Below are 27,617 nucleotides of genomic sequence, written 5' to 3' on the forward strand. Positions count from 1 at the left end.
CCTGGCGGCCGGGGCGCCGCTGACAGAGCGCGGAGCGGAGCAGCGCCCAGCGCCTCCGGGACCCCCCGCACCCCGCCGCGCCCGTGGACGGGAGAGGCGGGCGGCGCCGGCCTCGCAGTGCGCAGCGAAGCGGCGGCGGCTCGGGTAAGGCCGGGGCCGCGGCTCTTCTCCCTTCTCCCCCTCCCAACCCCCGCCCGCCCGTCGCTGCCGCCCCGCGGAGGCCGTCCCTAGCGGTGCAGGCCCGGCGGCCGCTCCCCTCCTCCCCGCCCTCCGCTCCCTCGCCGCCCCCTCCCTCCTTCTCTCCAGCTCGCTCTCAAAATGGCGGCCGCGCCCGTTGGTGAGGAGGGACCGGGGGAGGCGGCGGGCCGGGGGGCGGCGGGCGGCGGCCGCTCCCCGCGTTGGGTGCCGGGGCCGGGCGCGGCTCGTCCGCTTGTTCGCCGCCTCCCGCCCCGCCGCCCTCCGCCGCCCGGCCCGGCGCTCCCCTCCGCCGGTGACTTAGCAGGAACGCGGGGAGGGGCGGGAGGGCCGCACCGCGGCGCGGGTGGGGCGGGGGAGCGGAGCGGAGCGGGGCGGCGGGCCCGGCGCTGTGTCCGCCTGCAGGCCGCTCCGCTGCGCTCGGTGACTTGGCAGGATCCGCGGGCGGCGGGATTGCGGGTGGCCGCTGCGGGGCGAGGAGCCCGGTGCGTGTGCGCGTCTGTGTGCGTGTGTCCGTGTGCCCGGCGTGTCCGCGCCTGCCGGGGGGATGCGGAGCGCTCTCTCCGCCGCTCCCGGCGGCTTTCGTCCCGTTCTGGCCGCCGGCCCTGCGGAGGGCGAAGCGGGCGCTGCCCGGGAGGCGGCCGGGGCCCGCTGCGGCACGGGGACAAAACAGGGCCGGAGCGCTGCCGTAGGATCCTTCGCTCGCACCGTTTCCCTGCGGCGGCGGAGCGCGGAGCGGGCGGGAGGAGGCGCGGCCCTTCGGTGGCAGCCGCAGCGGCGCGGGGGCAGGGAGGGCCGGTCGCTCCTTCCTGGGGTCGCTCCGCTGCCCGCAGGCGCGCGGTTCCTCCGAAGCCTTTTGCTGGCGGTCGGCTCTGCTCCGTCGCTCCGTTTATCGCTGCTTTCCAGTTTTTGTTGGGCAGGAGGTTACGCGGCAGGCTGCTGCTGGCTCTGGGTGGGAGTGGTGCCTCCCTTACGAAGTTCGGGGTTACTCCGTTCTGGGGTGGAGGGGTGAGATTTTTAATTCTGACGGTTTTTTTTTTTTTAAGGTGGGTGCATTTTGGCTTGACCTTTAATAGCGGTAGCGGTGCCTTGCCTCCCCTTTCTTTGCCATAGTCTCGCCGGTAACGTTTCCCTGCCGGTAGTGCTGCAGCAGAGGGCTTGGTCCTTGCAGGTCAATTCACAATGAATCCCCAAGCAGGGATGGGGGAAGGTTACTGAAGCTATATAAAAAATCTTGAATAAGCACTGTTTTATTCTGAGTAAATGTTTGTGTGTGTGGACCTGGCTGAATTCTGTTTTTATGTGGAGACCTCTTTACGGATGTATTTGCGTGACAATATTGTTTATACGGTATTAGGAGGTGGGGGGCTAAAGAGCCTATGTTCAGTGATAATCGTTTCATAAATGACTGTGCAGCATTCAGCTGGTTTTTGGAAGAGGGAGGGTCTGCTATCACAACGCTGTCTGTCCTTCGAGTCGTTTTATTAAAGAGAGAAATCATGTTAGGGAACTAAACAAAGAAAATATTTCTAATAGATGTATTGCAAATCTTTCTTGTTCTCAGGGTTCTCGTTTTTGTGTGTTTCTTTTGATTTGAGTGTGTTTATGGATGCTGTGTGCAGCCATTGAGCAGAGGAGAGACTGGGTGGAGTAAGGAGGCAGAGCTGCGAAATGGCTAGATTACCCTTTCATGGCTTTTTTTTTTCCCCCCTTTTCTTGCGTTTTGCTGGGGTGGAGGAATACTAATTGATGTAACAATGAGGTCTCTTCTTTAGGGAAGAAGCTAAGGATGCAGCAACACAAACCTCACTGTTTTGAGGCTGATTTTTCTGCAGGGTGGATCTTGATGTACGTGGTAGTGAGAAGTGACCAGTCACCGTTGCAAAGCCAGTTGTTTTGTCTGTTACCCATTTCAATATATCAATTTAGATATTCACTTGTTGAATTTATTTCATTTCACTTTAAATAAGAGTTATATGTTTGGTATGGGTGTTTTACACACAAGATTCCAGGAGTTATGGAGAACCCCTGTATTGTTGCTTAGCGTTATTATTTGTTCATATAACTTCTTGGTTGGGTTGGGTTTTGGGTGGATGCAGAGATGAAGCATCCCTGCTTGCTTTGGTGCCCGTAGTAGGGCAGGCAACTCCCATTAGCATGCAGATTTAATTATGCTGCCCTCCCCTTTGTCATGTTCCAAGTTCATACAAAATAACGTCTCAAGATTTTGGAAGCCCTTTTCAGTGGGATGGCTCTATAAGAGCCTTAGTGTGTGCATACTTCTGCATCATGAGGGCAGAGCTAATGCCGAGACTTAAAGTTGTGTAGGAAAGGCATTAGAACAAAGGATTTGGGGAATACAAAAGGGATCAGATGAAGCACCTAGAAAGGCCTGCTTTCTGAGTGCCCTGCTATTCGAGATGTAGCTAATGGTGTTTGCTCCTGAATTCAGTGCTGTTTGGAGCAAGTACAGCACTGAAAACAAACAATTATGAAGCAAGTTGACGGTTTGTTTTTCTTGGGTCTCTCAGTTCTGGAGTCCAGTTCTTGATGGTAGGTGGCTACAGATGAGACTGCTCCTTGGCGTTAATTTGCCCGAAATTAAATTAAAGGATAGTGGCTTTTTAAAGTTCATTTACTTAGAGGAGTAGATGTTACAGGAGTTAATGGCTGTATTCATTAAATGCCTGTGCCTACGAATGAAGCCAAGGTAAGAATAATAAAGAATCCAATAGAACTCTTACCTTCTTATAACTTTGGCTGATTTTTGTCCTTGAAATGATTGAAGCTACTTTCTTGTATGGCAGTAACGTGTTAATTTCTCTTCTACAAAAGAAAAAGACATTAATGCATACCAAGGTCTGTCTTGGATGCCTGAGTCTATTCCCCGTGCTGCTTCCTATGCTCCACCCAACCTTGTGTGCTTGGGTTGTGTTCTTTACCTATCCACCTTGCCAGCAGTGGGGCTACTATTGGGTTATTCTGCTGACTGTCTTTACCCAAACTGTCTTTGTTCAAGACCTCTGTAGCCAGCTCCCACTGCGGTTAATTGTAATGGGTATCCTCTTGTAAAGTATTATGGGAAAACAGCTGGAGAACCCCTGCTTCACTGTAGCTCTGAGCAATGCTGTATGTATATATTACAAAGTTTGTACACAGCCCTCTGAGGCTCATTCCGGTGGTCAATGACCAAGGAAGGTTGGAACTTCCTTGGTAGCACAAATAGAGAGCCCCTCTCAAACAGTTCTGCTTCATTCGGGTTCCCCTGCTCTTGTGGCCCCCTGGGCAGCCTCCCAAATGGATGGCAGAGGCTGTGGGAGGGCTGTTAGAATTTCTTCTAAGTGAACACTGGAGTGGTTGTTAGCCTGCAAATAAAAGCTGCTTATGCCTAAATACGTGAAACCAAGAGACAATAACAGCCAGTTGTTATTAGTAACAAATAATAATTTTGGATTTCACATAAAGTGGTTTGGTGTTTTTTTTTGCTTCTCAGCCTAGTACGTAACTTGTGATGGCAACTGAAGGTCTTTCCATGTGTCAGAGCCATGTGTATTAGTCAAAATGCTCCTGGATTTCTTCTCTCGTGTTTATTATAGAGACATGGTGAGTTCTGTCCTATCTAAAAAGGCAGATTTATTCTCTTAATTCTCCTGTTTCTCATTTAAAAAAAAAAAAAATTGTAACTCACAGAAGAACTTACCTAGTGGCTTCTGGGTGTTACGAGCAGAGACATTTATTAAGGACTGATGTTACTTTTGAGCTGTGCTTGGCAGAGTAGGTTATGCCTCAGTTCATGCTTCTAAAAACGGGCATTTACACTAACAGGTAGTCTTGACTAGTTGGCTAGTAGGAACTTGACTAGATTCAAGTGCATCAAGTTATTTCTTTGAAATTCTTACAGTAGTTGCTGTGTGAACCAGCAGGTGTCCCTGGAAGGTTTGTGCCGTTACTGAAAATGCAGTGGCCCAACTGGAACTGTAGCTGTGTTGTGTCAGCTTTACTGTGGTGCCCATAGCTTAAGTTATGTGTCTGTTTTACAAGTGTTATAACTATCTTAGAACCCTGTTCTCCTTCGTTCCTGCAATGTGGAGTGACCCATTGATGAGTATCATGCACCAGAAGCATTTGAAAGACGTGGAATTTCTTGGCCTTCTGCTATAGGCAGATTGTGTTATTTCATCTGTTTATCTGAACAAGGCTAAAAAGCCTGCAAAAACAAACAAACAAAACCACTTGCTTTCAGTGTGAAAGGAATAACTTAGATCTAGTTTTATTCTGGTACTTGCTAAATACTGCAAGCTTACCTCCTGCAGGTGTGTACATCTAGTTTAGCTGTTCAAAAAAGGGCTTTCTCTTAATGCTCATTGAGGCAGGCTCTGAGCCTGTACAGCTTCACCTCATGTACTCTCTTTGGGGAATTAAATAGATGTGACTTAGTCTTGCTTCCAGCTGTTTTCCCTGAGGGTGGACTGTGGTATCACGTAGTGCTGCCATGGACTGTGTCAGAAATTTCAAGGAAACATTTCTCTACAAAGTGTGTTGGTATGGAGCTCTTGTCCTTTTCATCAGGGCTGTGAGGGTACAGCCCTCTTCAAAGTGAAGCATATGCTCAGCATGGTCATGCTAAGCAGTAGTGAGTGCACTTATGATGCACAGTTAGATATATATATGTGTATATATAGGCATATATATATATATATATATATATAATGTTATGATTTCAAGATACTTGTGAATAGATTGAGAAGTATTTTAGCCACTTCTTATTAATAGTGCTTCTTAGAAAGCTCAGTAGTTCAATTTGACTGCTTATGGACCTCTGGGTTAGAACTGTGTTAAAATAGGCATGATAAATACCTCTTTGGGGTTGTGATTCCAATGGTTTTGGAAGAGCCACCTGGTATTTGTTACCAGTAACTAGCTGCTGCAGTGTTGAGAAGATATTTTCAGTTACAGGACAGCCCATTGTGCTTGTGGTTTGTAGGTGGTGCTGCAGCAAAGTCTGTCCTGTAATTTTCTCAGATCTGTTGTTAAGTAGGTCCCTGTTCAGTGAGTTTGTAGGTAGGCTTTTCCGAAGCACCTCTTCTCCATTGCTTGGTGAGTCAGCTGGCATGCCTGCTTCGAGGCAGGGCTAAAGGTAACAGGTTTTATGGTGTGATGCTGTGCTGGTTCACATCTGAGATAGCCGTGGCCTTCGTGACTGAAGTCTCTGACACCTTCCCTCTGGAAGGTGGTTCTCTTGGCTTAATTAGACAAATCTAACCTCCCCCACCACCTGGATGCTTCTGCTTTCATCGGACGCCTCGTTTTTCTGCATGGAAGTAGTTTAATGCTAAAACAGAGGTGTATGCCTCTTCAGGTCTAGAGAAAGGTTGGCTGGAAACATCTAGGCTGTTCACATGATAAAGGCTGTTCATAGATAAATGAATGTTTCTTCCTTACAGAAAGTGTTGGCAGTTGGTCTTGTTCCTAATCCACCTATGGGGTTTTTGGGGGGCTGAAGAAATTATCTGATAAACTATTTGTTTATTTAAATGCTAACCTCTTTGCACTGTATTAAGAGGATGATGTCATTAGCATGAGTGCATGTGTTTTGAAGCAGATGGCGTCTATTAAATCAGCAGTGGTGGAAGTTCTGGGCTCTCACGCACTGGGTTTGTAGGCAGCAAGCAGAACCTGGAGCAGTAGAGCTGTGGAGAGGGGCTGTGAGCCTGGGATCCACCTCAGCTGTGGGGCTGGGGTCAGAGCTCTGACATCGTGCAGGCCATGTTTGTAACCTTGGAATTGTTCTTCTATTTTGTTTCACTAATAAGACTTTGAGCAGTAATGATGGATAATTTGCCAGTACCACAGCGTATCACAATTATGGAAGAATACATGAACAAAATGGCAGCTGGGATGGGTGCGAGTGCCTGTGGTCTGCTGCCCAGTTGTGGCCCATCTGCCCTTGCTTCAGTGTGGTGACAGGGATCAGCCGCAGCAGGAAAAGAGCTGTGCAGAGCCTGGCTGTGGTGGCCGATGTGGGGCAGCACCGCCCCAGGGGGCTCCTGGCCGTGGTGATGGGGGCTCCCAGTGTGCAGCTGTGGCCGGTGGGGGGAGGCAGCAGCACGTGGTGGAGATGGGCCCTGAGATGGATTGGGCGCTTCCCAGAAGAACCCTGCTTTCATCGTGTTTGGCACCAGCATCGTGACAGATTGAGCTCTTCCATGTAATAGATAAGATGTACGTATGACGGTGATGTTTGAGCCTTGTTTCTCTTGTCCAGCACAGCTGAAGGATGAGCATTGTTGTGATTTGTGGAGCGTTTGGATTTTTTTGTCATTTTGTGGCTTGCTGTTTCTGAAGCTTCAACATAAGTATGTCTTCAGGTTTCCTTCCAGTTGTTCTTCATCTTGTAAACTGATTAAATTTATTTGATGTTTATTAATGATTTACAGCATCAGAGGCAGGTTACCAGTGGGCTGATAAATGTGGGAATGGTCTTGTGAACTATCTGTTTGCCACTTCATTCTGTAACTCAGGGAAATGGGAGGGAGAGAACTGAAAAGAACAGAATTCATATCCAGTGCACGATTGGCCAGCTTTGAAAATGGTACAAAGCACGTAGAGCCTTCTCTCAGCAGCTAAGACAGAATAGCTTAAGTAGAGCGTTCTGGTACTGTTACCCAAAGAGTGTCTGCATCACTTGACCAAACAAAAATCATTTTGAAAAATACTTTTTGCTGGAGTCATCCAGATAAGCCATAATAGCAGCTGTGAGTTTCTCCAAAAAAGTTTGGGATAGGATAGCAGCTTGAAATGCCCGTTGGAATACTTTGTGCCCTCACCCCCCCCCATACTGCGATGTCACCACCCTGTCCGACCTCCCAGCCTGCCAGGTTTGCATTGGAGGGATAATATGGGTTTAAATCTCACTTTGTGAAATAATTCCTTGCAATTACTGTCATGGCATGCTGAGCTGGCTATGCAGATGTAGGGTGAAAAGTAGAGAAAAGATGAGGCCAGTTCATAACTGAGCTGCTTTTTTGTATTCCTGTGCTCATCCCTGCTGGCTTCTAACGTTTCGTACAGTAAGGTGTGTTTGCCACACTGGAAGAGCAGCTCTGTGGCTGTTGTGATAGCACTGCGTGTGTGCTGTTCTGCTCTAGCTGGTGGAATGAGAGTTACGGGCGAAGAGGGAACAGGATGCTTGGTATGTTACGTTATGTTTTCCTTTCCTATCAAGAGATGGGGACAGACTTCTAAGCAACCTTTTTTAGGTCATAATTATTGTGCCCAAGAAGTATGGATATTACTTCACTTTTAGTTATATCAGCTTTAAATGGCAGCTTCTGTGGAATCTGTTTCTAGAGTTTATCATGAGAAGTATTCTCTGGCTGGAGTTCATAAAGCAGCTTTTTGGTTTTAGAAGAAAAAATTAGTCAGAATTAATCTAGATTAAAAAAGTGCTGTGTGCTTCATGGAGTCCAGCAGTGTAGTTCAGAGGCAACCAACTACTGTTAATCTAGTTCTCCCTGGAAGGATTGTAACTAATGGCCAGCAAATACAAATAACTACTTAACACCCCTTGTTAATATGTTTTGAAACAAGATACACTGTTGAAAAAGTTTACTGGGATCTGATGTGGCACCTATAACAAGTGACACTGCAAGGAGAGTGGCTGCTGCATTCATGGACAGAGGAGTGGTCCCAGCTTGGAAGAATAATCAAACTTGTATCGGATGATACCAAGTAAATTAGTCTTCTGGTGGTTCTGATCTCCACTACTCCTCCGTAAGGGATTTGCCTTTCACTGGGGTTGAAGGATTACCCAAAAAGAGGAAGCGAACCGCACAAAGCAGAGTTCAGATACGGTAAGAAACTGAGGAGAAAAGGAGAGGCGTTTCCTCCCAGGCAGAGTAGAAGACCTTCTGAGGACAGCATGAGAGCTGGGCATCAGGGCTGGTCGAAGTTTTACAGTGTTGGAACTTCTGCTTCATGTTTAAGTTGTAATGTGCAATCATTTAAATAGGAATAATCTGAAACTCTGTAATTGATTTCATAGTGTAACCATGATCCCACATGGTTGTTCACAGTGACTTGTGTGCCCTCGCTGCCCAGCCCTGCTTACCGTGTGGCATGCTTAGCCTGGCACAGAGAGCGTGACTGCAGATCTGTCTTCCTCAAGGAAATCTGTGTAGATTACTTAAATATTGATATATATATAAAAGTCTTTAAGTTTGTTAGGATGTTTGGGTTCTGCAAACTGCAGGGAAAATGAAATCCTGTTTCTGAGGCCCAGTGCCACTTCTGTGAGTTGGAAAAGTGTTGGCCTGCTTTGTATCTGATGTTACGTTCTGTCTATGATTTGTCATCTTGCTCTTTTAATTTCAGATAATGAGCTACAGTTATGTGTTTGGTATATATAGCTTGTGTTTTTGTGGGGGAGTCTGTTCACAGAGCCTAAGCAATGGTCATTAAAACCACAAAAACTTCATTTATTTTGAAGTTTCCTGGGGAGCCCCGGGCACGTCCCAGGCTGTGCAGTGCAGTCCCAGGCGGGCAGCGGCAGCTGTTGGTGTGGTGCAGAACGCAGTAAGGGCAGCTGGGGCACGCTGCTAGAGCAGAGAGCAGCAGTGTGGTTTGACTTGGACAGGATCAGAAGTGGATGGGAGAGAATCCATAAAATACAGGAGGGATGAATGTGCACGTGGGAATTACAGGAAATGGAAGTGTTCATGAACGTGTTAAGGCTGATTGTTTTTTGTAGCTAATAAGCAATGTTTCTGTGGGCTCCAGCAGTTAAATTACCAGCCTGGTAAGGACATTGAGCCTGGAGTTCAGGGGTTGCGGCTGGCTGCTGTTGTGGGAGTGGGACTCTGACGATGGGAACTGGGTGGCTCAGAGGGACTTGGGCTGTGGCAGAAGCCTATGAAATTGCCCTTCTGCATGTCTAAAACGCCTTGTAATAGGTTTCTCTCTGTGTTACTCTTTGCTGCTGTGCTGAGGAGTCTTAACAAACCTGGTTACATCCTGCAAATGTATGCAAGGAATACTGGTTTGGGATGAACTTGGGTTAACTTTCCTGCTGCCTGCCCGCCTGCACCAGTTAAGGTCTGTGTTGGAGCTCACAGAGCTGGGTGCTGTGCGGGAGCTGCGCTGCCTGCTGGGATGGCTGGGCCTGCCCTGGGGGTTTGGGTCTTGCTTGTACCTCAGAGGCTCCACTGTGTGTAGCAAAGCAAGCGTATGCCCAGAGTAGAAGATGAGTTGGAGAGCAGTTATTTGCTATTTGTGTATTTCTTATTTATATGGCTATATATGTTGCTTCTAAGTTAAACATTTGTTTTTCCTTATTGCTAACCTGTAGCGTAGGTGGATCATATCTCAATCTGGAGTAACTTTTACTATAAACTGTTCTGAAGAGCAGAAATGGGTATTGTTAGTCAGTTGAGGCATTGCACTGCTTTGTTGTGCTTACTGGAAGGAAAGGCAGTGGAGAGCTTTGAACTGACCTTGCTGATGCAATAACAGAGGAGGATGATAAGGTTGGTTGTAGTTTCAGTTTGATATCTGTACATAAATGTCTTGCGATGCATTCCTGAATTGCATGCATTGGAAAGGCTTCCTGAGCCCTCCCCCTGCACACAGCAGCAGAGAAGCTCCTGTCTGTGACTTCCTTGACCTCTGTGTCTGCAACTCCAGTTTTGTCATAGTACAAAACACGTGTGTTACTTTGGGAGGCTGAATGGTGCCCTGCCACACTGAGAGAACCTTCAGATAAAAGATGGAGTGCTGAGTTATTAGGATAGCTAAGCAAAGATGTGTAACAACAATAAAACCAATCATTTAGGTGAAACAGGGAAAATAACAAAGCTTGGGAAGTAACTAATCTATGCAGTATTTAATGGCAGGGGTCAATAAAAGTCTAGAAACACTGTTTCAGTAATTGGATATAAGAGAACAGACTGGTTTTCATTTAAAAAACAAAGTATTCAAGCGTGCTTCAACAGTTTTGTTTAGTCTTTGTGGCTTTTTGAAGTAGATCATATCACAGGCCATGATTTGTTATTTAATGACAGGATTTATCACAAAGTGAGGGCTTTGTGACAATCCTTTGCCTGAAAGTGATTTTTTTTCTCAGTGCTTTTTTTTTTATATGCAGACTGTCAATATGGAATCAGAAGGTTCTTAAGTTAGGAATTAAAACTTTTTTGCAGTATAGGTGGGGTTATTAATATGAGGCACATCCTGTTTTGCATTTAATTAGTAGTTATTACTCCATGGATCGCTATATTAGGCTCAGGCTTCTTTTTCCTGTACTGAATAATACAGAACAAATTAAAAAGAAAGCTTTTCTTTTGAGAAAGATCTGGCTCTGTCTTGACACCACCTCATTCACAGCAAATTATTGGTACCACAGATTGGTGATGTCAGGTGAGATGCAAGGAATAGGTTTTTCCCAAGACTTCTCTGAGCATTTGTTTCTCATTACCAGGGCTGTTTGCAGGCATGTGTGTGATGCAGCAGTGACTGCAAACCTCGATAGGTGGGGGAGGACTGGTTAGTCTTGCTCCACCGAACTGTGTGTGTCACAGAGCCCTCGCTGGCCGAGTGAAGAGGCAGTGCATGTGGACAACATTTGTCCATCCTCTGCTGTTTCCAAAAGAAGTGCATTTCCATCAAGGTGGTAACTTCTGAACAAATAAGTATGACCTCTTTCCTTGTGTGGTGTACTCCTGGTACTTGCAGATGCCTGCACCATCATCTATTTTTATATGAAGACTGCATCATCACACTGCTACAGAGCCGTGTCATGCTGAGGGCTCAGCTGAGGCAAGTAAGAAGTGCATCCACATAAAGGTTGCTTGATGTGCTGCTTGCCTTCCGATGAAAAAGTCTGAGGATTCATTGCATTCTGAATAGTCATTGTGTTCAACAGACTTGCAGTTTGCTTTTTCTCTAGGCTCTTGAATTTACAGAGAAATGCTGTGATTGAGCAGCATTGGTGTGAACAAAGTGAATTAATGCTGCATTCAAGATATCTTCTGGATTATGAGATTGAGCAGATGAAGCAGCCATCACTTGGAAGCTGTAGGGGGCTGAACCTGGGGGTGGAGGACAGGAACTCTTCAAGTGTTTGCCCCAGCTGGTAATAAAACTCACCTGGAGGTAAACAAGCTGTGATTTTTACCTCTGTTACTTTGGCAAACTTGTGACTAGGCCATGTTGCTGCATTTCACATCATGCTGGAGATTGGAACTTACTTTTCATGAAAGGATTTTGCATGTATTAATATTCAGCTGCATTGATTGCCAGATGATTTCCCTTTCAGTGTGAGGGTCAGTTCCAGTACTCCCCAGAGGACAAGCCCTTCACAAGGCAGCTGCTATGAAGAGTTGAAGTGCTGTCGCTGCAGTTCAGCTTCCAAAGAAAGCCAGGTGTCAGCTTGGTTTCCCATGGCTGGTAGTTCATGTTGTTCACTAGTGGGGAATAAAAGCAGCTTTTCTTACATTGCAGAAAGTTTCCTCCTTTGAATTCCTTGTCTGCTTCAAATGGTAAAAGATGTGCACAGTGGTCCATTGGCATTTTATAGGACTCAAACCTTGAGTGCTGTGACCTTACAGTGCCACTGATGGAATAAAAACAGCAGCCACCTCATGGTGGTTTTCCTGCAAGTATTGGCTATCTGTAGCTCAGATAGAATGAGAGGATCCTGCTTCTGGAAGCTTTTGGTAATGCTTCTCCACCGCTCCACAAGGCCCGTAGAAGTGCAGGTGTTGGTGAAGCACTCAAACTTTGCCTTTTTCTTGGGGGGGCAGCAAAGTGTGTGTATGTGGGGAGTTGGGGGTTTCAAGTGGCCCCATGAGTGAATGGGGCAGGGTGCAAGTTGAGGAGCAAGGATCCAACCTCTACATACTGCCATTAATTCCTCAGCCTGTGTTTGAATTATTTTGAACAGGCATGGGAATGTGGTTGCCAGTCTATGTCTGGACTGACTGCTGAAATGTGGGATGATGTTAGCATACCTTCACTTTGCTGCTGCGGGAATGTGTGTGATCACTGCAGTTCTTGTGCAATTGTAGCAGCTGTGGGCAGAGGAAAGTGTGCCCGGGTCTTAGGAAGCTGCTTCTCACTCAGCATCCAGAGTGACAGTGAGCAGAGGAAGGTGGGCAGAGCTGTCACTGTCAGCAGCCCATAAAGCTGCAGCACAGCACGTGTTGGGAGCACATGGGGACTGCTGTCAGAAGGAGTAGGAGTGGGACAGCGGTAGGGGATGTAGGAGGGAGAGTTTAGGGTTCCTTTACTGAAGGACAGAAACACATTTGTTAGCTGGATGGTGGATCAAGGACCACTGTTTAGCCTAGTTGGCATTGCTAGGTGTAAGCTATAGGTGTGTCTCCTCGAGGCACTGACGGAATACTGGTGTATTATTTTTACCAGAGTTATTGTGCCACTGTTACTACATTTGACGCTGAGACAGTTAACGATACAAAAACCCTTTGTTTTTAATGCTGTGATTTTACTGCAGTTGAATATTACGAGCAGTTTCTGGAAGTTCACAGCTTGTGATCTGTGTGCTTCTGGGGAGGCGGTTGCCTGCGCTGCTCTCCCTGGCAGTGTTTGTCACAGCGTTGCTATGTTTGTACTGAAGTGCAGAGATCAGCCATTATGAGCCTTTTTTTTTCCTAGCACTTAAATTTATTGCAGCATTGCCCTCTAGAGGGCACTTTTTCTGATCATGTCAATATATTATTTCATATATATAAACTAAATTTCCCTTACTTCATATTCTGCACTCCTGCCTTGATGCATCTGTGAAGAGCAGTTGTCTCTTACCTATCAGGAGGTGGGATAGGAAAATGAGAACTGTTTGCTTCCCTTGTCTGAAAGGATGGAATGTGTGCTATTGGCTTTCAGGTGAATTGTTTCTGAAGTAGCTATTAGGGAAGGTGTAAAGCTAATTAGGGAGTGCTGCTGCCCTAACAGCTCCTGGTGCATTTCTGTGATGGACAGCACCTGGTGTGGGGAATCCAGCAGCAAGGTGCAGCACCTACACTGCGCTTTTGAAACAGACCATGGAGCCCGGATAGGTTTAGAAAGCAACTGCTGATCTGCTGCAGTGGATAAGTAGACATGAATAAGCTGAGTATTTTGTGTATTATTTAAGAGTTTGAAGTTTAAAGTAGGCCTCTTACCTGTATGGGAAACAGCAAGGGAGAGAAAGTGGGAATGTGTTTTTTGGCAGGAAGGTTACAGACCCACCAACTTCTTCCTGAAGTCTTTGTATGCTGTTGCTTTCACTCTGTCTCGTTGCTAGAAGTTGGTTGGTGAAACTTGCTTAGCAGCTTTGGTAAATGTTATATGCAGCTTCTTGTCCAGTGTGCAGGAAGTGCCCGCTTCAGCATTTTTCATAATGGTGCTTCTTACGAAAGAGTACCTGCAGTGCAGCAGCCAGGAGGCAGAGCTGCTCGAGTGCTTTTATTGCTGTCTTCTGGACTAAGGTACAGCTGTCCAACGGAGGCCATTTGCACACTGAGAATAGTTAATGTCCTTAGTAATAGCTCTTGTTAAGATTATGTTTATTACTGAATAAGATAGTATGTAGTGTGGGGGAGAAATAGGTAATTAAAGAGGCTGATTTTTGACTGGTTCTGAACTTGGTGTTGTAAAAATTGCACTGCTCTGTTAACGCTGAAGATCCGTTTACAGATGTGATGTACCCCAAATAAGGGTTAGATTTAACGTGTAGAGTTAAACTCTGTCAGCGCATGACTGAGAAGAAGGCAGGTATTGTTTCTTCAGAATGGTATTATTTGGAATTTATTCAGGTGGTGCTGATAGGACAGAAAAAGTAATTTGTTTAATAAGTGTAATAGTCTCCCTGGAAAGTTCAGGTGCTGAATTGTATGTGTATTCTTTAAGGGCACTGTTTGGGTGAGTCCAGAGAAGTGCCTAACATAATGCCACAGCTGAGATGCAGCAGTGAGCAGGGCGTGCTGACAGTGCTGGTTGTGAGCTAAGTGTGCCGTAGTGCTTCCCTTCGTCCCTTGTGGGAACATGCTCCTTTCTGCTTAAACTCTACCACTAAGCTGGAAGATATGAGAGCGTGTTGAAACTTAACTGAAATAAACCTTGCTGAGCACATTTTGGTGAAGCTATAGATCTTCAAACAATAAAAATCTTGCGCGAGGATAGAGGATTTGTGGTGGTAGCTCTTCGATAGGACTAGTGAGATCAACAAGCCTGTTATTTAAGGTAGACACCTGGGACTGGGCTGTGTGTGAAAGTAACTCCTTTAGCTCCCTGTTTCTTGAAGCAGCAGTGGGAGAAAGAGGAGGAATAGAGAATGTGTACAAGTGTCTCCAGACTGGAAATGTGCTGTGAGGGCAGAATCCAGGCTTCCAAAGTAAAATTGTGATTGCAGATAAAGTTGTTCTATTCTGTCCAGAGTGGTGGTGTGATCTGGGTACATAAATCTGCTCATCAGCTCGGAGTGACTGAATGCTTATTTAAAATAAATTAACAGTATCTCTTTTTCTTTCTTCTAGATGGATTGAATCTTCTGTGTTGAATGCCTCCAGATTTTCTGTTGGATTTCCCATCTGGAGAAACAGTTGTGCTCTGAGCCACTGTGGCAGACTGAATTGTGGATCCTAAGGCTTCAGATCTTGGGGAGACATTAACCTGACACACTTTAATCTGACATCACAGCCACAATGGTGCTCTCGCAAAGGCAACGAGATGAACTGTAAGGAAGAGTTATTTCTATGTTTATCTTATTTTCATTAAGCTTGAACTAATAGTTTTCATTTTCAACTGTATTCACTTAGAGATTGTGGTTTGACTTTATTCATAAACATATGGACCTGTATCATTTAGCTTTGGTGTCTCCTGTGGTGTCTGAATACAGCTTCTTAAGTTAGTTACAAGTTATCTTCAAAATTTTTTATTTGAATAAGCCCTGGGATTTAAACACATTCATGATTACAATTATTTATCAATTACCTGAAGTTCTTGTGCAACACTTCAAAGAGTACAAACATAAATGGGGAGGTTGTCCCCTTTGTAAATAGAAATGGGGAATGATAGAGACTGTGATTGCTTCTGTAGAAGAAGGCAACGTTGTTTTCATGTATTTTGTATATGGGAATAAATATATGGGAAACTTTTACTTGAGGTCACAGGGCTGAATGTCTGAGGGGAGGCTGGATTTGTGTAGGAGATAAGAAAGAAGAATGTGATTAAAGCTATGGAAAGAGTTTTCCAGTGAAAAGCAATTCTTCTCAGAATAAAATCAATTGCAATGCAGCATTGACCACAATGTGTACCAAATATTTAACATGTTCTACTTTTCCAGATGCTCTTTGCTGTGTGCTTCAACATAGATGTAAAATACCTATTTTTAGATGTCTGCCAGCACCTGTGCCCTCGTCTGCCTGCTGTGCAAGGGCCTTCCTCCCCATGTGATGTGTTATGGGGAGTGTAGTGCTGAGAACCAGGAGCAGAGCAGTGCCTCTGAAACATGTCCCACACTGTTAATAAAGTGCAAGTGACAAGTCGTCATGTGAAGGGCTGAGCGGTGGTGGGGTTGCTGGGAAGCTGTGAAGGGATGTTGCATTTCAGTCACTGAGGACCTGGCCTGTCTCTTTCACCATAGCTTGATTGCTTTCTGTAATTCAGAAGCAGATGGCATAGTTGCATGAAATGGAATACATCTTGATTTGGAATTAGAAGTAGCCTTTTTATTCCTGTAGAAGCACTGCCATTATTACTTTTTACTTAAGCTACCAAAGAGGTTTATTTTTTTTTTTTATTGAATGCCTTACATAGATGACATCCTGATTTTTGTATTTAAGAAGTTTGTTTTTTGGTTTATGTAAATCCTGTAGTCACTGCATGTGCTGACTGTACATGTATGTACCCACGCACAGAATAGCTGAGAGTGGATGGGACCTCGTCCGTCTGCTCAATGCCTGCAGCCTTTCCTTCAGTCTTACTGTAAAAAAACAAACTGGAAGATGACTACTCTAAGACTTCAACAAGCAGTATTGAAGCTGTTCTTTCATGTTATGAGTAGTTTTAAACCAAATGCATGTTATCTCGAAGGAAAGGTCCAAGACAGATCAGTTCAGTAGTAATCTTTTGTCACAGAAGAGTGTTTTGAACAAAAACGTAAAATTGGAAGCACTGTATGTTTTGGTCACATGGAGTATCCTTCCCTGTAATCTAACTAAAATTACTGCATCATTCTGATAAACAAAGCTAAGGCTTGTTCTCTTAAGCAGAGCGTTCACATTTCTCTGAAGTGTAGAACTCAGTGAATGCTTTTAAGTACTGCAGACTGTTCTTCTCAATGTAGTCGTCTTTCAGAGATAAAGCCCCAATCTAATATGTGCATGTAGTTATCATTTTTTGTGTCTCCTGTTGGTTTTTATGCCATACAGATTGATAAGTATATTCATGCTACTCCAATGTTTGGTAACAAAAGAAATAATCTTTTCCTTTTACTTTCTCAAATCTAAAATAAGGAGTATGTATTCTAAGAAGTGAGCATGTTGCTATTTGTGTCTTGATACAAAATGTTTACCAAATGTATTCTTAGAGTTTGCCTGGGCTTATAACAAGCCTGATCATCCTGGGTGTTGATACAAGGTGGTACAATTCAAGGAGAAGCCCTGAACAGATCCCTGTACTCTTATTCAGAGCTAACAGGCTAAAGATTGTGTTTTTGGTTCTGTGTTTTTTTTAGAAATCGAGCAATAGCAGATTACCTTCGCTCTAATGGCTATGAAGAGGCATATTCAGTTTTTAAAAAGGAAGCTGAGTTAGATGTGGTGAGTTCAAACAAAATTCTATGTGTATATTTTAAGTAAAGAGTTCATAATTTTATAGTATTTGCATTTGTTGTGAATATGTATGCCTGTTATCTACCTATTAGCACATGCAGTTAGTACTGGAGGTGGTACACCTGCATAGCTTATTGTCTTACAATACAATTAAAATGCAATTATCAGATGGCTTAATGAGTTTTGAGTAAAACTCTTTATCTTCTACTTGTGACTGAGGCATAGACTTAATCTTACTTTCTCCCTAGCTACCACTGGTTTGTACAGTGATCCTGGGAGGGCCTGGATCTTTCAAGATAAAAGCTGCTGGAAAGCAAAGTTAATGAAAGGCAATGTGAAGGTATAAGGAAGATGATAGAGACTGTATTTAAAAAAAAAAAAAAAAAAAGATCTGGAGTTACTGAAGTGAGTCCAGTAAAAGACAAGGAAGATGCTGGCTGTAAGAGCTGGGGCTGTTTAGCCTAGAGAAGAGGAGGCTCAAGGGATATCTTATGTTTGTAAATACCTGATAAGAGGGTGTAAAGAAAACAGAACTAGGCTCTGCCTCTGCTCAGTGACAGAACAAGAGCCAATGGGCAGAAATTGAAATATAGCAGTTCCATCTGAATTTAGCATGAAACTTTAAAAACGAAACCTTTTGACTGAACACTGGAACAGGCTCAGATGTTGTGGAGCCAGTCCATAGAAATATTCAGTAAGTGTGTGGATGTGTCCTGAGCAGTTCCAGCTGATCTTGCTTTGAGTGAGAGGGTTTGTACTTCATTGAAGGTGGAAAAGACGTTGTCTGTTTTGTGACTGCATTTGGGTCAGTAGTTAAACCATTACCTGTGAGTGCTGCATGCATACTGGTTGGTTAACGATGTAGTAGGAGGATGTGGCTAAACAGTTAGCGGAGCTGACCAGTTTCTGTTAAGCAGTTCTCTGTCAGGCCAAAGAGATGCTGGTGACATGGACCAGTCACTTCTTACAGTTTAATTTTTAAACTTGTCATTTACTAGAGGCTTGTATTTCATTGTAGCTTCTCTGGAGATAGTTGGGTTGAGTAGTAAGCTTGATGAGATGATCCTTAATAGAGCCTTCTCTTTGTTGGAATTACTGTGGAGAATTACTGTGGAGTACTTTTCCCAAAATCCTTTGTTGAAGTATAACATCTTATAGCAGCAAAATCTGCTTCTAAGTATGTAATAAATAAGTAGAGATTACAAATTGGGATACTTAACATCGAAATTCCTAATACCATTCCCATATTTGCTCATATCTATCAACCTAATTAAATCTTCTCTTCCCAGTGGTTAAAAAGGCAATCTAAATAGGCTAGGTTGTCCTATTTTGATTAAAAAAAAAAAAATAATGCAGTTGCTTAAAGTTCTGTGTGACATTTTCAGAAGAAAAATCTGAATTAGATGAGATGATACTAAAATGGCAAGAAGCAAAGAGAAGCAGGCTTGTGCTGGAACATTGGTTGCTCGCTTTGCTCTTCAGTCTCTGCCTGAAGCCCAAAGGAGAAAAATATATTCAGAGGATGAAAATTATGCATCGTTAGTGGTTCATTAGAGATAGAAAAGTAGCGTTGATCTTCCCAAGATGTAGGCTGGTCCTGGGCTGGGTCAGTGTGGCTGCTGTGGCTCCTGGGGTGTAGAGATGCTGCGGAGCAAACTTCAGGATTGGCTGAGGGTTTTGCACAAAACTGTGCAATGTCACGGCTGTTATTTGAAGTTAACTATGATCATGTTTTCAAAAATAGTTCTAAATTAGTTTAGGCTGAATTGTCCTCTGGATGTTGGCTGCTGCTCTCAAGCAGGATGCGTTTCTCCGAGGAAAAAAGGGTGCTTTGCGAACAGTACTGTGTGAGCTCAGTCTGGGCTGTGTAGGTTGTTCACTAGTTCCTAATGCTCTAGTTGGTGGGTGTGGAAAAGACGACTATTGGAGAAACTGATACCCAGTCCTGAAAGCCTCAGTCCTTGCTGTCAATGTGTGCAGGAGGAAAAAAAAGTAAAATGGGACACAATTTTCTCAGATATGCAGAGCACATAAGAATTAAAAGCTTTCAGACACTGATGGCTAGTTCTAGTTTTTGGGATTGTCTTTGCAGAATCTTTCATCGTTAATCTGTATTACTGCAGTATCTTTAATTAAAATATATATATTTTAATGTTTCTTCTTTTCCCTGTGTACAAACTGTGGTTTATTAAAATTTAAGTACAATTGTTCCCTTTTGTTAGTAAAACTGATCATAATCTTCTGTTTGATTTTTCTGTGAAATGAGCTGTCTATGTTGTTTTTGGAGAAACCTGTAGAGGCTTTGGATGTATAACTTACTGACTTCTTTAAACCCTCCTGCCCAGAATGAAGAGTTAGATAAGAAGTATGCCGGACTTCTGGAGAAAAAATGGACATCGGTTATAAGACTACAAAAGAAGGTATGTAGAGATCTGATAGATTCACTTGTATCAAAAGTTATAACCAAGAGTGAACATTCATCAGTGAACAGAGTGTTACATTTTTTTCCTTCTGAGGCAGGAGAAGATTAATTTGCATGACTTGAGCAGGGGAAAATAGCTATGTCCCTGTTGTAGAAAGTCTTTGTCCATCTTAGCGCTAGCAGAAACATCCTCTCAATTTCTTTAAGAACATTTATTTACTTCAGTTTATGGGTTGTATGTACAATTTGAGGCGGAAAAGGAAAGATGTGCCCTAAGGCAGTCTGTGAATGGAAAGACTGAATAACTGTCTCCAGAAGGCTTAACTCAGTTAGAAGTAACCCGGGATGATGTTTTTGGCCATTACATTAAAGGGAAGAAACCATTAACTCCAGTGCACTACAGCATGTGATTCTTCTGCGAATGGATGGTACAAAACTCTTTTTAGTAATGCTTCAGTGGGTCTGGAGGGCATTAAAAGCCTTAAAAATCAAAGTGTACCAACAGTAATGGCCTGTCTATTATAGAGGTCAGTATACATAAGATTGTATCACACGTTCAGTTTGTCTGCTGTTAACACACACACACCATCTCATACACATACAAAAAGCAAATTGCAGTAGTAGGATATGTTTTTGTTAACAAAAATTCCCTCAGTAGTTCGTCAGAAGTACCAAATAAGTGAGAAAACTTACACAACGTACACAACGTACACAAAAGCCCTGTCCCTTTTGAGTCAGTTGCTCGTACATCTTTGCACAGTATTTAGGTGATATGTTTTGGTGGAACTTTATTTTCTTGCCAGATGTGTTTGGGAAGTTGGAGGAGAATAAGTGCTTAATTTAGGTATGGGTTTTTTTTTAATTCAGAAATATCAGCTCTATAGCTTGTTGTTAGTTGTTTTGGATCTGTGCAGTCTGGGCTAAATTGTGAATTTGGAAGCCTGTTAGTGTTTGGGGTACTAATGACTATAGATGGCTTATGTCTTGCTATAAGGCTATACATAAATGGTCTCTTTAAAATCCATAAACTTAGGTAATGGAATTAGAATCGAAGCTGAATGAAGCTAAGGAAGAATTTACATCAGGTGGACCTCTTGGTCAGAAACGAGACCCTAAGGAGTGGATCCCTCGTCCTCCAGAGAAGTATGCTTTGAGTGGACATAGGAGTCCTGTCACTCGAGTAATTTTCCATCCGGTTTTCAGTGTAATGGTTTCTGCTTCAGAGGATGCCACAATAAAGGTATGTGCTTGCTGGAGAAAATTAAATGAAGCAGATCAGTATGTAGCACCACTATTTCATGGTGAATATGTGTTGTACTGATGAAAGATTGCTTCGGATTCTGCTTTAGCTTCATTAGGGACAGTTATTTCAAATATGATTCCTGGTGTGATATATGAATTTTGGTTTTATGGTGGTTCAGTTACTATCTGGAAGTATGTTTTACTAGACTTGAAAAGAAATACTTGAGCTACTGTGGATTAGGGACTGAAACAATGAATGGTGGGGGGAATGCATTTTGACTGCTCAGTAAGAGAAAGTGGCATAGAGAGCATACAGAGATGAGAGGGAGGAAGAGTTTCCTGAAGTCATCTAAGGCTTAGGTAGAGAGGTTGTGCAGCTGTATCCTTAACTGAAGAGTGGTTCTTCCCATTTTTTTTAAGTGGCACATGCAGGTCTTGTGAAATTGCTGTGAGTTTTAGGAGAGACTTTCAGTTATTCTAAATGATCTTCATGCACCTTTATTACAGTGTACAAATGACAAGAACAGATTTATTGTGGTAGGCAAGTGGTTTCTCATTTTAGCACCAAGTAAAGATGTAATTGTGCACTTTTTTGCTCTCTGAATGTCACTGTTTAAGGGAAATTGCCATCTGTGCTTCTTTGAAAACGTTTTGGAAAAATGTTGTCCTGACAAAGGTTGAAAAGTATTGAAAGTAACATGCTTAGAAATGTGAGTTGTTCTGACAGTAACTACCTGCTGGAGAAGGTTTAGAAAGTGGCAGTCAGACACAGTTAAGGAGAAACCCTCATGCCATTGTTTCTGTGGCAGATAGGAAGCATAATCTTATCTTCTTCCTCAAGCAGACTGAGTCCTCTGCAGCAGTGACAGCTCTCTGCTTGTTGGATGGTTCAGAGGAGCTTGACTAGCCTGGTTGTTTCTTAACTTTTATGGATACTGTGAATGAATATCTGTAGTATTGAAATATAGCTGCATAGCATAATTTGACTGTTCCATTCCCAGAGATTGAAATCTGCTGGGGATTATGAATTCTTTCACTGTTGATGATGGGCTTTTTTGTTTTATTCAGGATATAATTAAAAATGAAATGCCTAATTTTGTGTTTGGAGACCCACAATACAATCTGTAGAAGTTTGTTTTGTTTCAAAGGCTTTTGTTTATGGTTAGATGGTAGAAGACTAACTTAATTAGGAGGTGGGAATGGGACTTCATGCTATCTTGCAGCTATTAACTGCAGACAGTTGTTTAACCTTTTCCAAATTCTGTAATCTTGCTAATATGTGTATGTCAGACTCCTAGTTGTGATTTGGGGTCTCATCCCTAAACCAATATATTCTGGTTATTGCCCTGCAGCAGACCAAGTGTTTGCTGTTTGATTCTGAAGCAGTGAGTAGTTTCTGAAACCACAAAAAAGGAGCAGGGGGAGTTATTGAAGGAGCTTCTCCCACTAACTGAAAACAGGCTATGTACCACAGTTGAGGGAACAATATAGAAAGATGTGTAGGATATATAGTTAATGATCATCTTAAAACAGTGCTTTTTTTTACAACATTAGGCTTTTTTAGGTCTGTCTGTCTTTGTTTCTTGCTCGTTTAATTATTGAATAAGATGCCAGACTGGTTTTTAGAGTGCAAATGTAAGGCTGGAGAATACAGGGAGTAATAATATGTTACTGTTAATGGGTTTTCTGTTTGCTTGTCAGGTGTGGGATTATGAGACAGGAGACTTCGAACGAACCCTTAAGGGGCATACAGACTCCGTGCAAGATATTTCTTTTGACCACACTGGCAAACTGTTGGCCTCCTGTTCTGCTGATATGACCATTAAGCTATGGGATTTCCAGGGCTTTGAGTGCATCCGAACTATGCATGGTAAGGTTTAAAGGAAATTAACAGTCTGTAAAGTAGAGGTGTGGCTTTGTTTTGTGGTGTTTTGGTTTTTATGAATGAGAAAAACTGCAGATGTGGAAAGGGAAATAAATCAGAGTTCTACTCGAAAGGGGTTATTTTTAATGCTTAAAGTGTTCTGTAAAATGGAGTGAATGTTCTGTGTCTCTGGAATGAAATAGCATCTCAGATCTGCTATACACAATGCTGTGGAGAAGCACCCCATGATGATACTGAAATGAAATGGTAAATATAGAGGAGCACTAAAAAATTAAATGCTTACTAGATAACAAAAACTGTACTGTCAAATCACTAGAAAGCTGTCTTCATCTGCACCGCTCTGTTTCCAGAATGTGCTGACTCAGGAATGAAGCAGTATGGAAAGTGTTCTTTGTATTCTGTACAATCTTTTGCTTCAGACTTGTCTGATATCAAATGAGTGTACCCATTGCATTAGAATCAAAAGCCATGGGGGAAAAAATGGGGAAGTAAAACAACCACCACATGGATTCAGTTATCGACAGCAACTTGTTTTATGGTCTTGATATAAGAACGTTTTTATACTGCTTATCTCACTTTAATATCATCTTGTAGAAGTGATGAGCAGTAATAATGTTTGAGAATTTTTGTAAGAACAAGCACACACACAGACCAAAGAAAAAGACCTCTTTTCCTTTGAAACATCTGAGTGGTGCATCATAACACTGTAATCAGACTTACCTGGTAATTTCAAATACAGTCATAGTAGCTGCTGGGTTTGGCAACTGTTACAAAGCGGTGCTTGCAGAGCTGATTGTCTGTTTTTAAAACACCTGAAAGATGTTTTTTGAAACAATCCTAGAAGCTGCTCAATGGCTGGACTGCATGGTTTCTAAAAATATAAATGACTTATGTAAAACTTCATGCTTATATTCAGTGATTATTCCATAAAGCACGCTGAAGGCTTCTGCTGTAGCTACTTGATCAAGAAGAATGAATAGCAGATCCTGTATGCAGTATTACAGTATTACAATACCACTTAATAAAAGTTTGCTTTTCTTTTTAGGTCATGATCATAATGTTTCTTCGGTAGCCATCATGCCCAATGGAGATCATATAGTTTCTGCCTCAAGGGATAGAACTATCAAAATGTGGGAAGTCCAGACAGGGTGAGTGCAGTTCTGGGCAAACATCACTGCCTAAAGAAAACCTGCAAAAAATACTTGTAATAGGAAATGTACCACGTGCACCTTGACACAGTTGTCAATGGCAGGGTTCTGCATTAAGTTATTAAGTGCAGGGTTTTAGTAGCCACCCGTTAAAAGTATCTGATTTTATCTTTCTGGGAGTTATGGAGGTATAACACTGTAACTCAAGACCAGGTAGGAATTTAGTGACTAATTGCAAATTTGAAGGGATTGTGACAAGTGGAAGGGGGAATCTGCTATCTTTCTTGACCTGGGAAGACTTGTTTTGTCTGTTTCATTATTCAGTAGTCTCTCTGATGCATCCATTTACTCCAGGTTGAGTGTAAACGTTATCTGAATGATTTGTAAATCTCTATGTTCTTAAAATACCTATTTAACACAAGTTGGAATGTCAGCAGCCTCCTATTTTCTCCCTTAAAAAGTATTTGGTGGCTCTTAACTGTTCTTTTTTCATACAAGCTTCCTCCCCATGAACTGCTTTATGGCCTTGTACATCAGTCAGGACTGATATGCCTGCTAAAGCTTCTGAGGGGAGATCAAGTGTCCTTAAATATCAGAGGTGTGTGTAGTGGCTTTATTGCAGTGCTTATGTATCATTCTGTATTTCTCTGTTTTGAATAGTTACTGTGTGAAGACTTTCACGGGTCACAGAGAATGGGTGCGCATGGTGCGGCCTAACCAGGATGGCACCTTAATTGCCAGTTGTTCTAATGACCAGACAGTGCGTGTTTGGGTGGTAGCAACAAAGGAATGCAAAGCTGAGCTCCGAGAACATGAGCATGTGGTAGAATGCATTTCCTGGGCTCCTGAGAGCTCATACTCCACCATATCAGAAGCTACAGGATCAGAGGTAATGTTTCTAGTGCTAATAAATATATAACTTCTAAGTTTTGTTCTCAAAGCACTTGGCAGGCATAGCAGGTGTTTTGAGTTGGTGGTGGTTTTTTCCTTTTTGCTGCTTATACTTGTTGTACCATTAATCCCTAGCTTGGCTTTGTAGGCACTGTGTGCTTTTGTGTTTTAACAGTAAGGCCCTACCTATGCAGGGGTATGTCTAAAGGGACATTTAGAGAGAGGCTCTGTTTCTGAGAAGGTTGAGAGTTGAACCGCACTACATACTTCCATGAAGCAATGTGAAAGGCAGCTTAGCTAATGTATCCTCATAATGTTCATGTTACCTGGCAATGAAAGACGTGGGGAGGGGAATAGCAAGTTAAAAATGCAGAAATGAAGCTACCTTGGGTGTAATTCAAACTGCTGTTGAAATTAAATTAAGCTTTGACCTCAGCTTCGTAGTGTACAAAGTGAATGATATGAGGAAGCATTCTTAAAAGTCTCCATGTGTATGGTCATGGATGTACATTCTTTGGCTTGGTTACCAAATCCTGAAGAAAGGCTTACCAGAGGTTCACATGGGTTTCCTTTTAAGGATGACTGTGTAGAAGAAAGTAATGTCAAGCTTATAAAAACCATAACAAAGAGGCAGGAACTTGTCTGTTCATGGACTGACCAGATTATTTCAGTTAAATTTTGCTTGCATCCTTAAAAGATCCTTACAGTCTTTTTATTAAAAACAATGACATGTAAATTCGAAATGTTTCCTTCCTCATGCAGTGGTAATTACCTGGAGTGGTGTGTCTCCTGCCCTCTGCTGGTCTGATGGCTGTATACATCACACTGTAATTCTTAGCTTAAGGGAAGGAGCAAGCTAAAGTTAACGTCACAGTTGAAAGATTTCAGGTTCTGGGAACTGAGTCTCTCGTTCCTACTTGGCATGGTTACAAATGGAAATAATTTCAGAGTAGGGACTTACCGAAACTGTTGAACTTCATTACTTTATGTAAAGGATGACAACCCAAAGGTATGTCTGAACTTCATATGCTTTTGTTCTGAGGTGTTAGACTCTACTTGGACTGTATCTACTGGTATATTTGAAGCAGATGTCTTGCAGGTGGAAAGCTTGGATTAAGAGTATTTCATTTGTCTTGGTATATCAGCGGGACATAAATAATCTGTGTACATAATTTTAATTCCTTTCTTTTTTTTTTTCCATACTACTAGTAACAGAATGCCTGTGAATCCCAGCTTTGGTATTGTGTGTTTATGTGCTGTTAATTATCATACAATCTAAGTAATAGCAGCACTTAAGATCTGCTTTCTCCCCTTCCTTTATGTGCCATAATGAAAACATAATTTTCTGTAGACTAAGAAGAGTGGTAAGCCTGGGCCTTTTCTGCTGTCTGGATCCAGAGACAAGACCATAAAGATGTGGGACATCAGCACTGGCATGTGCCTTATGACACTTGTAAGTGTGGTGGTGTTTTTCTTTGGTGATAGCTGCATGTATAACACCAGCTTTCATGGAGTGAACCATCTTACATGTTTGTTTTCAAGAGAAGTTAGAGTTGTTGAAATGAGACATGCGCTGGAAATACAGTTTTAATGGCTTCTGTATTTCAGCTTTTGTTGCTAAGAAATAATAAGTCTCAAAATATGTAGTATAAATGCAGGAGTACAGTGGTGTACTTCTTGGAAAGGAACTTGCCTTTCCCATGGAATTGCTGATAATCAGCTGAATATTGTCTTCAGTAAAATGTTGTTCTTTCAGTGTGGTTGTCCTACAGCCTGTGCTCAGACTGAACTAGCTGTTATTGCAGGGGGTGAGAAAGAGAATCAGTGCAGATCACATGGGAACTCCTGTTTGCTTGCCTTCAAGGACAGGAACTCACATTGTTGGTGGTGTTGATAAACATGTAATAATAGAAACTGAAGATAAACGTTGAATTCCAGTAGTTTTGGAATGCTAAATGCTGTCACTACAGGCAAAGGGCACAGAGTTACTCGGCTTGCCATAGCATAAACTGTAGTCTGTTTGACCTTAAAACATGCATCTGCTCACTGATGTCTCCTTGTGCACAAGGTGGGCCACGATAACTGGGTACGTGGCGTTCTGTTCCATTCTGGGGGAAAGTTTATTTTGAGCTGTGCTGATGACAAGACTCTACGTGTCTGGGACTTCAAGAACAAACGATGCATGAAAACCCTCAATGCGCACGAACACTTTGTTACCTCTTTGGGTATGTATTGTTCCCCAGTACTAGATTCAAAATACAGAACCAGAGAGACAAGTTCTTCTGCATCTTTACCAGCTGAGGACCAAGCTGGGCATTCACGTTCTGGGATTCCCATGATGTTTTGTGCTGTATTTTAATCAAATAGGGATAGATAAGAATTTCAGGCGTTCTGGAATTTTCTGTTGCCACTGTTGTATGAGATAAAGATGCTAACTGTCAGAGTGTTCTGGAAGCTTTCACTGCTTGAGTTGCAGGGATTTAGGGAGTGTTGCATTACAAACACTTGTTAGTCAAAAGGAGGAGGGTTGTGAGAAAGGGGGGGAAAAGTAAAAGCCAGGAAAAAGTGTTTAACTTGAATTCCTGGGCATTGTAGGTTGGCATTACCAGATTGTGATAGCTGTTAGCTCCCCCCTTTCTACAAAACTTTTTATATCCAAACTAAAGAGTTTTTTTATACACATCAGCGAATTTGCCTTCAGAACAACAAACTTGCAGAGCTTTGAGATTTAATCTTTGAGCTGGTATTGCTTTTGGGGAAGAAGTAATGGCATTCACTGAGAGAGTGTGAGACTGTTCCACTCATTCTTAATGTACCCTTTTCTTTCCTCGCAGATTTCCACAAGACGGCACCATATGTGGTTACTGGAAGTGTAGATCAAACAGTAAAAGTGTGGGAGTGCCGTTGATTGATTTCACATTTGACCCCTTTCTCCTCTGGATGCACTCAGATACCATGGTTACCCATTGAGCTCTGTTTAAATAAATATTGTCCTTTCATGTAAATTA

General features: G+C 42.9%; 1 protein-coding gene across 3 annotated transcripts; it reads left to right on the forward strand.

Moving 5' to 3' along the window:
- PAFAH1B1 (platelet activating factor acetylhydrolase 1b regulatory subunit 1) lies at positions 1–27,617 on the forward strand. Of its 3 annotated transcripts, none has more exons than XM_031591411.2 (11): positions 1–144; positions 14,724–14,923; positions 16,925–17,009; positions 19,367–19,441; positions 20,477–20,683; positions 22,387–22,555; positions 23,616–23,718; positions 24,379–24,607; positions 25,961–26,062; positions 26,678–26,834; positions 27,444–27,617. In XM_031591411.2, the coding sequence occupies exons 2-11, from the start codon at positions 14,892–14,894 to the stop codon at positions 27,515–27,517; spliced, it is 1,233 nt and encodes a 410-aa protein (XP_031447271.1). In that variant the 5' UTR covers positions 1–144; positions 14,724–14,891; the 3' UTR covers positions 27,518–27,617. The 3 variants fall into 3 exon arrangements, with proteins under 3 accessions (XP_031447271.1, XP_031447272.1, XP_089978770.1); XM_031591412.2 differs by lacking the exon at positions 1–144 and adding an exon at positions 240–337; XM_090122644.1 differs by lacking the exon at positions 1–144 and adding an exon at positions 573–680.

This window comes from Phasianus colchicus, chromosome 21, assembly GCF_987193195.1.
Source record: "Phasianus colchicus chromosome 21, bPhaCol1.hap1.1, whole genome shotgun sequence".
Taxonomy (NCBI): Eukaryota; Metazoa; Chordata; class Aves; order Galliformes; family Phasianidae; genus Phasianus; species Phasianus colchicus.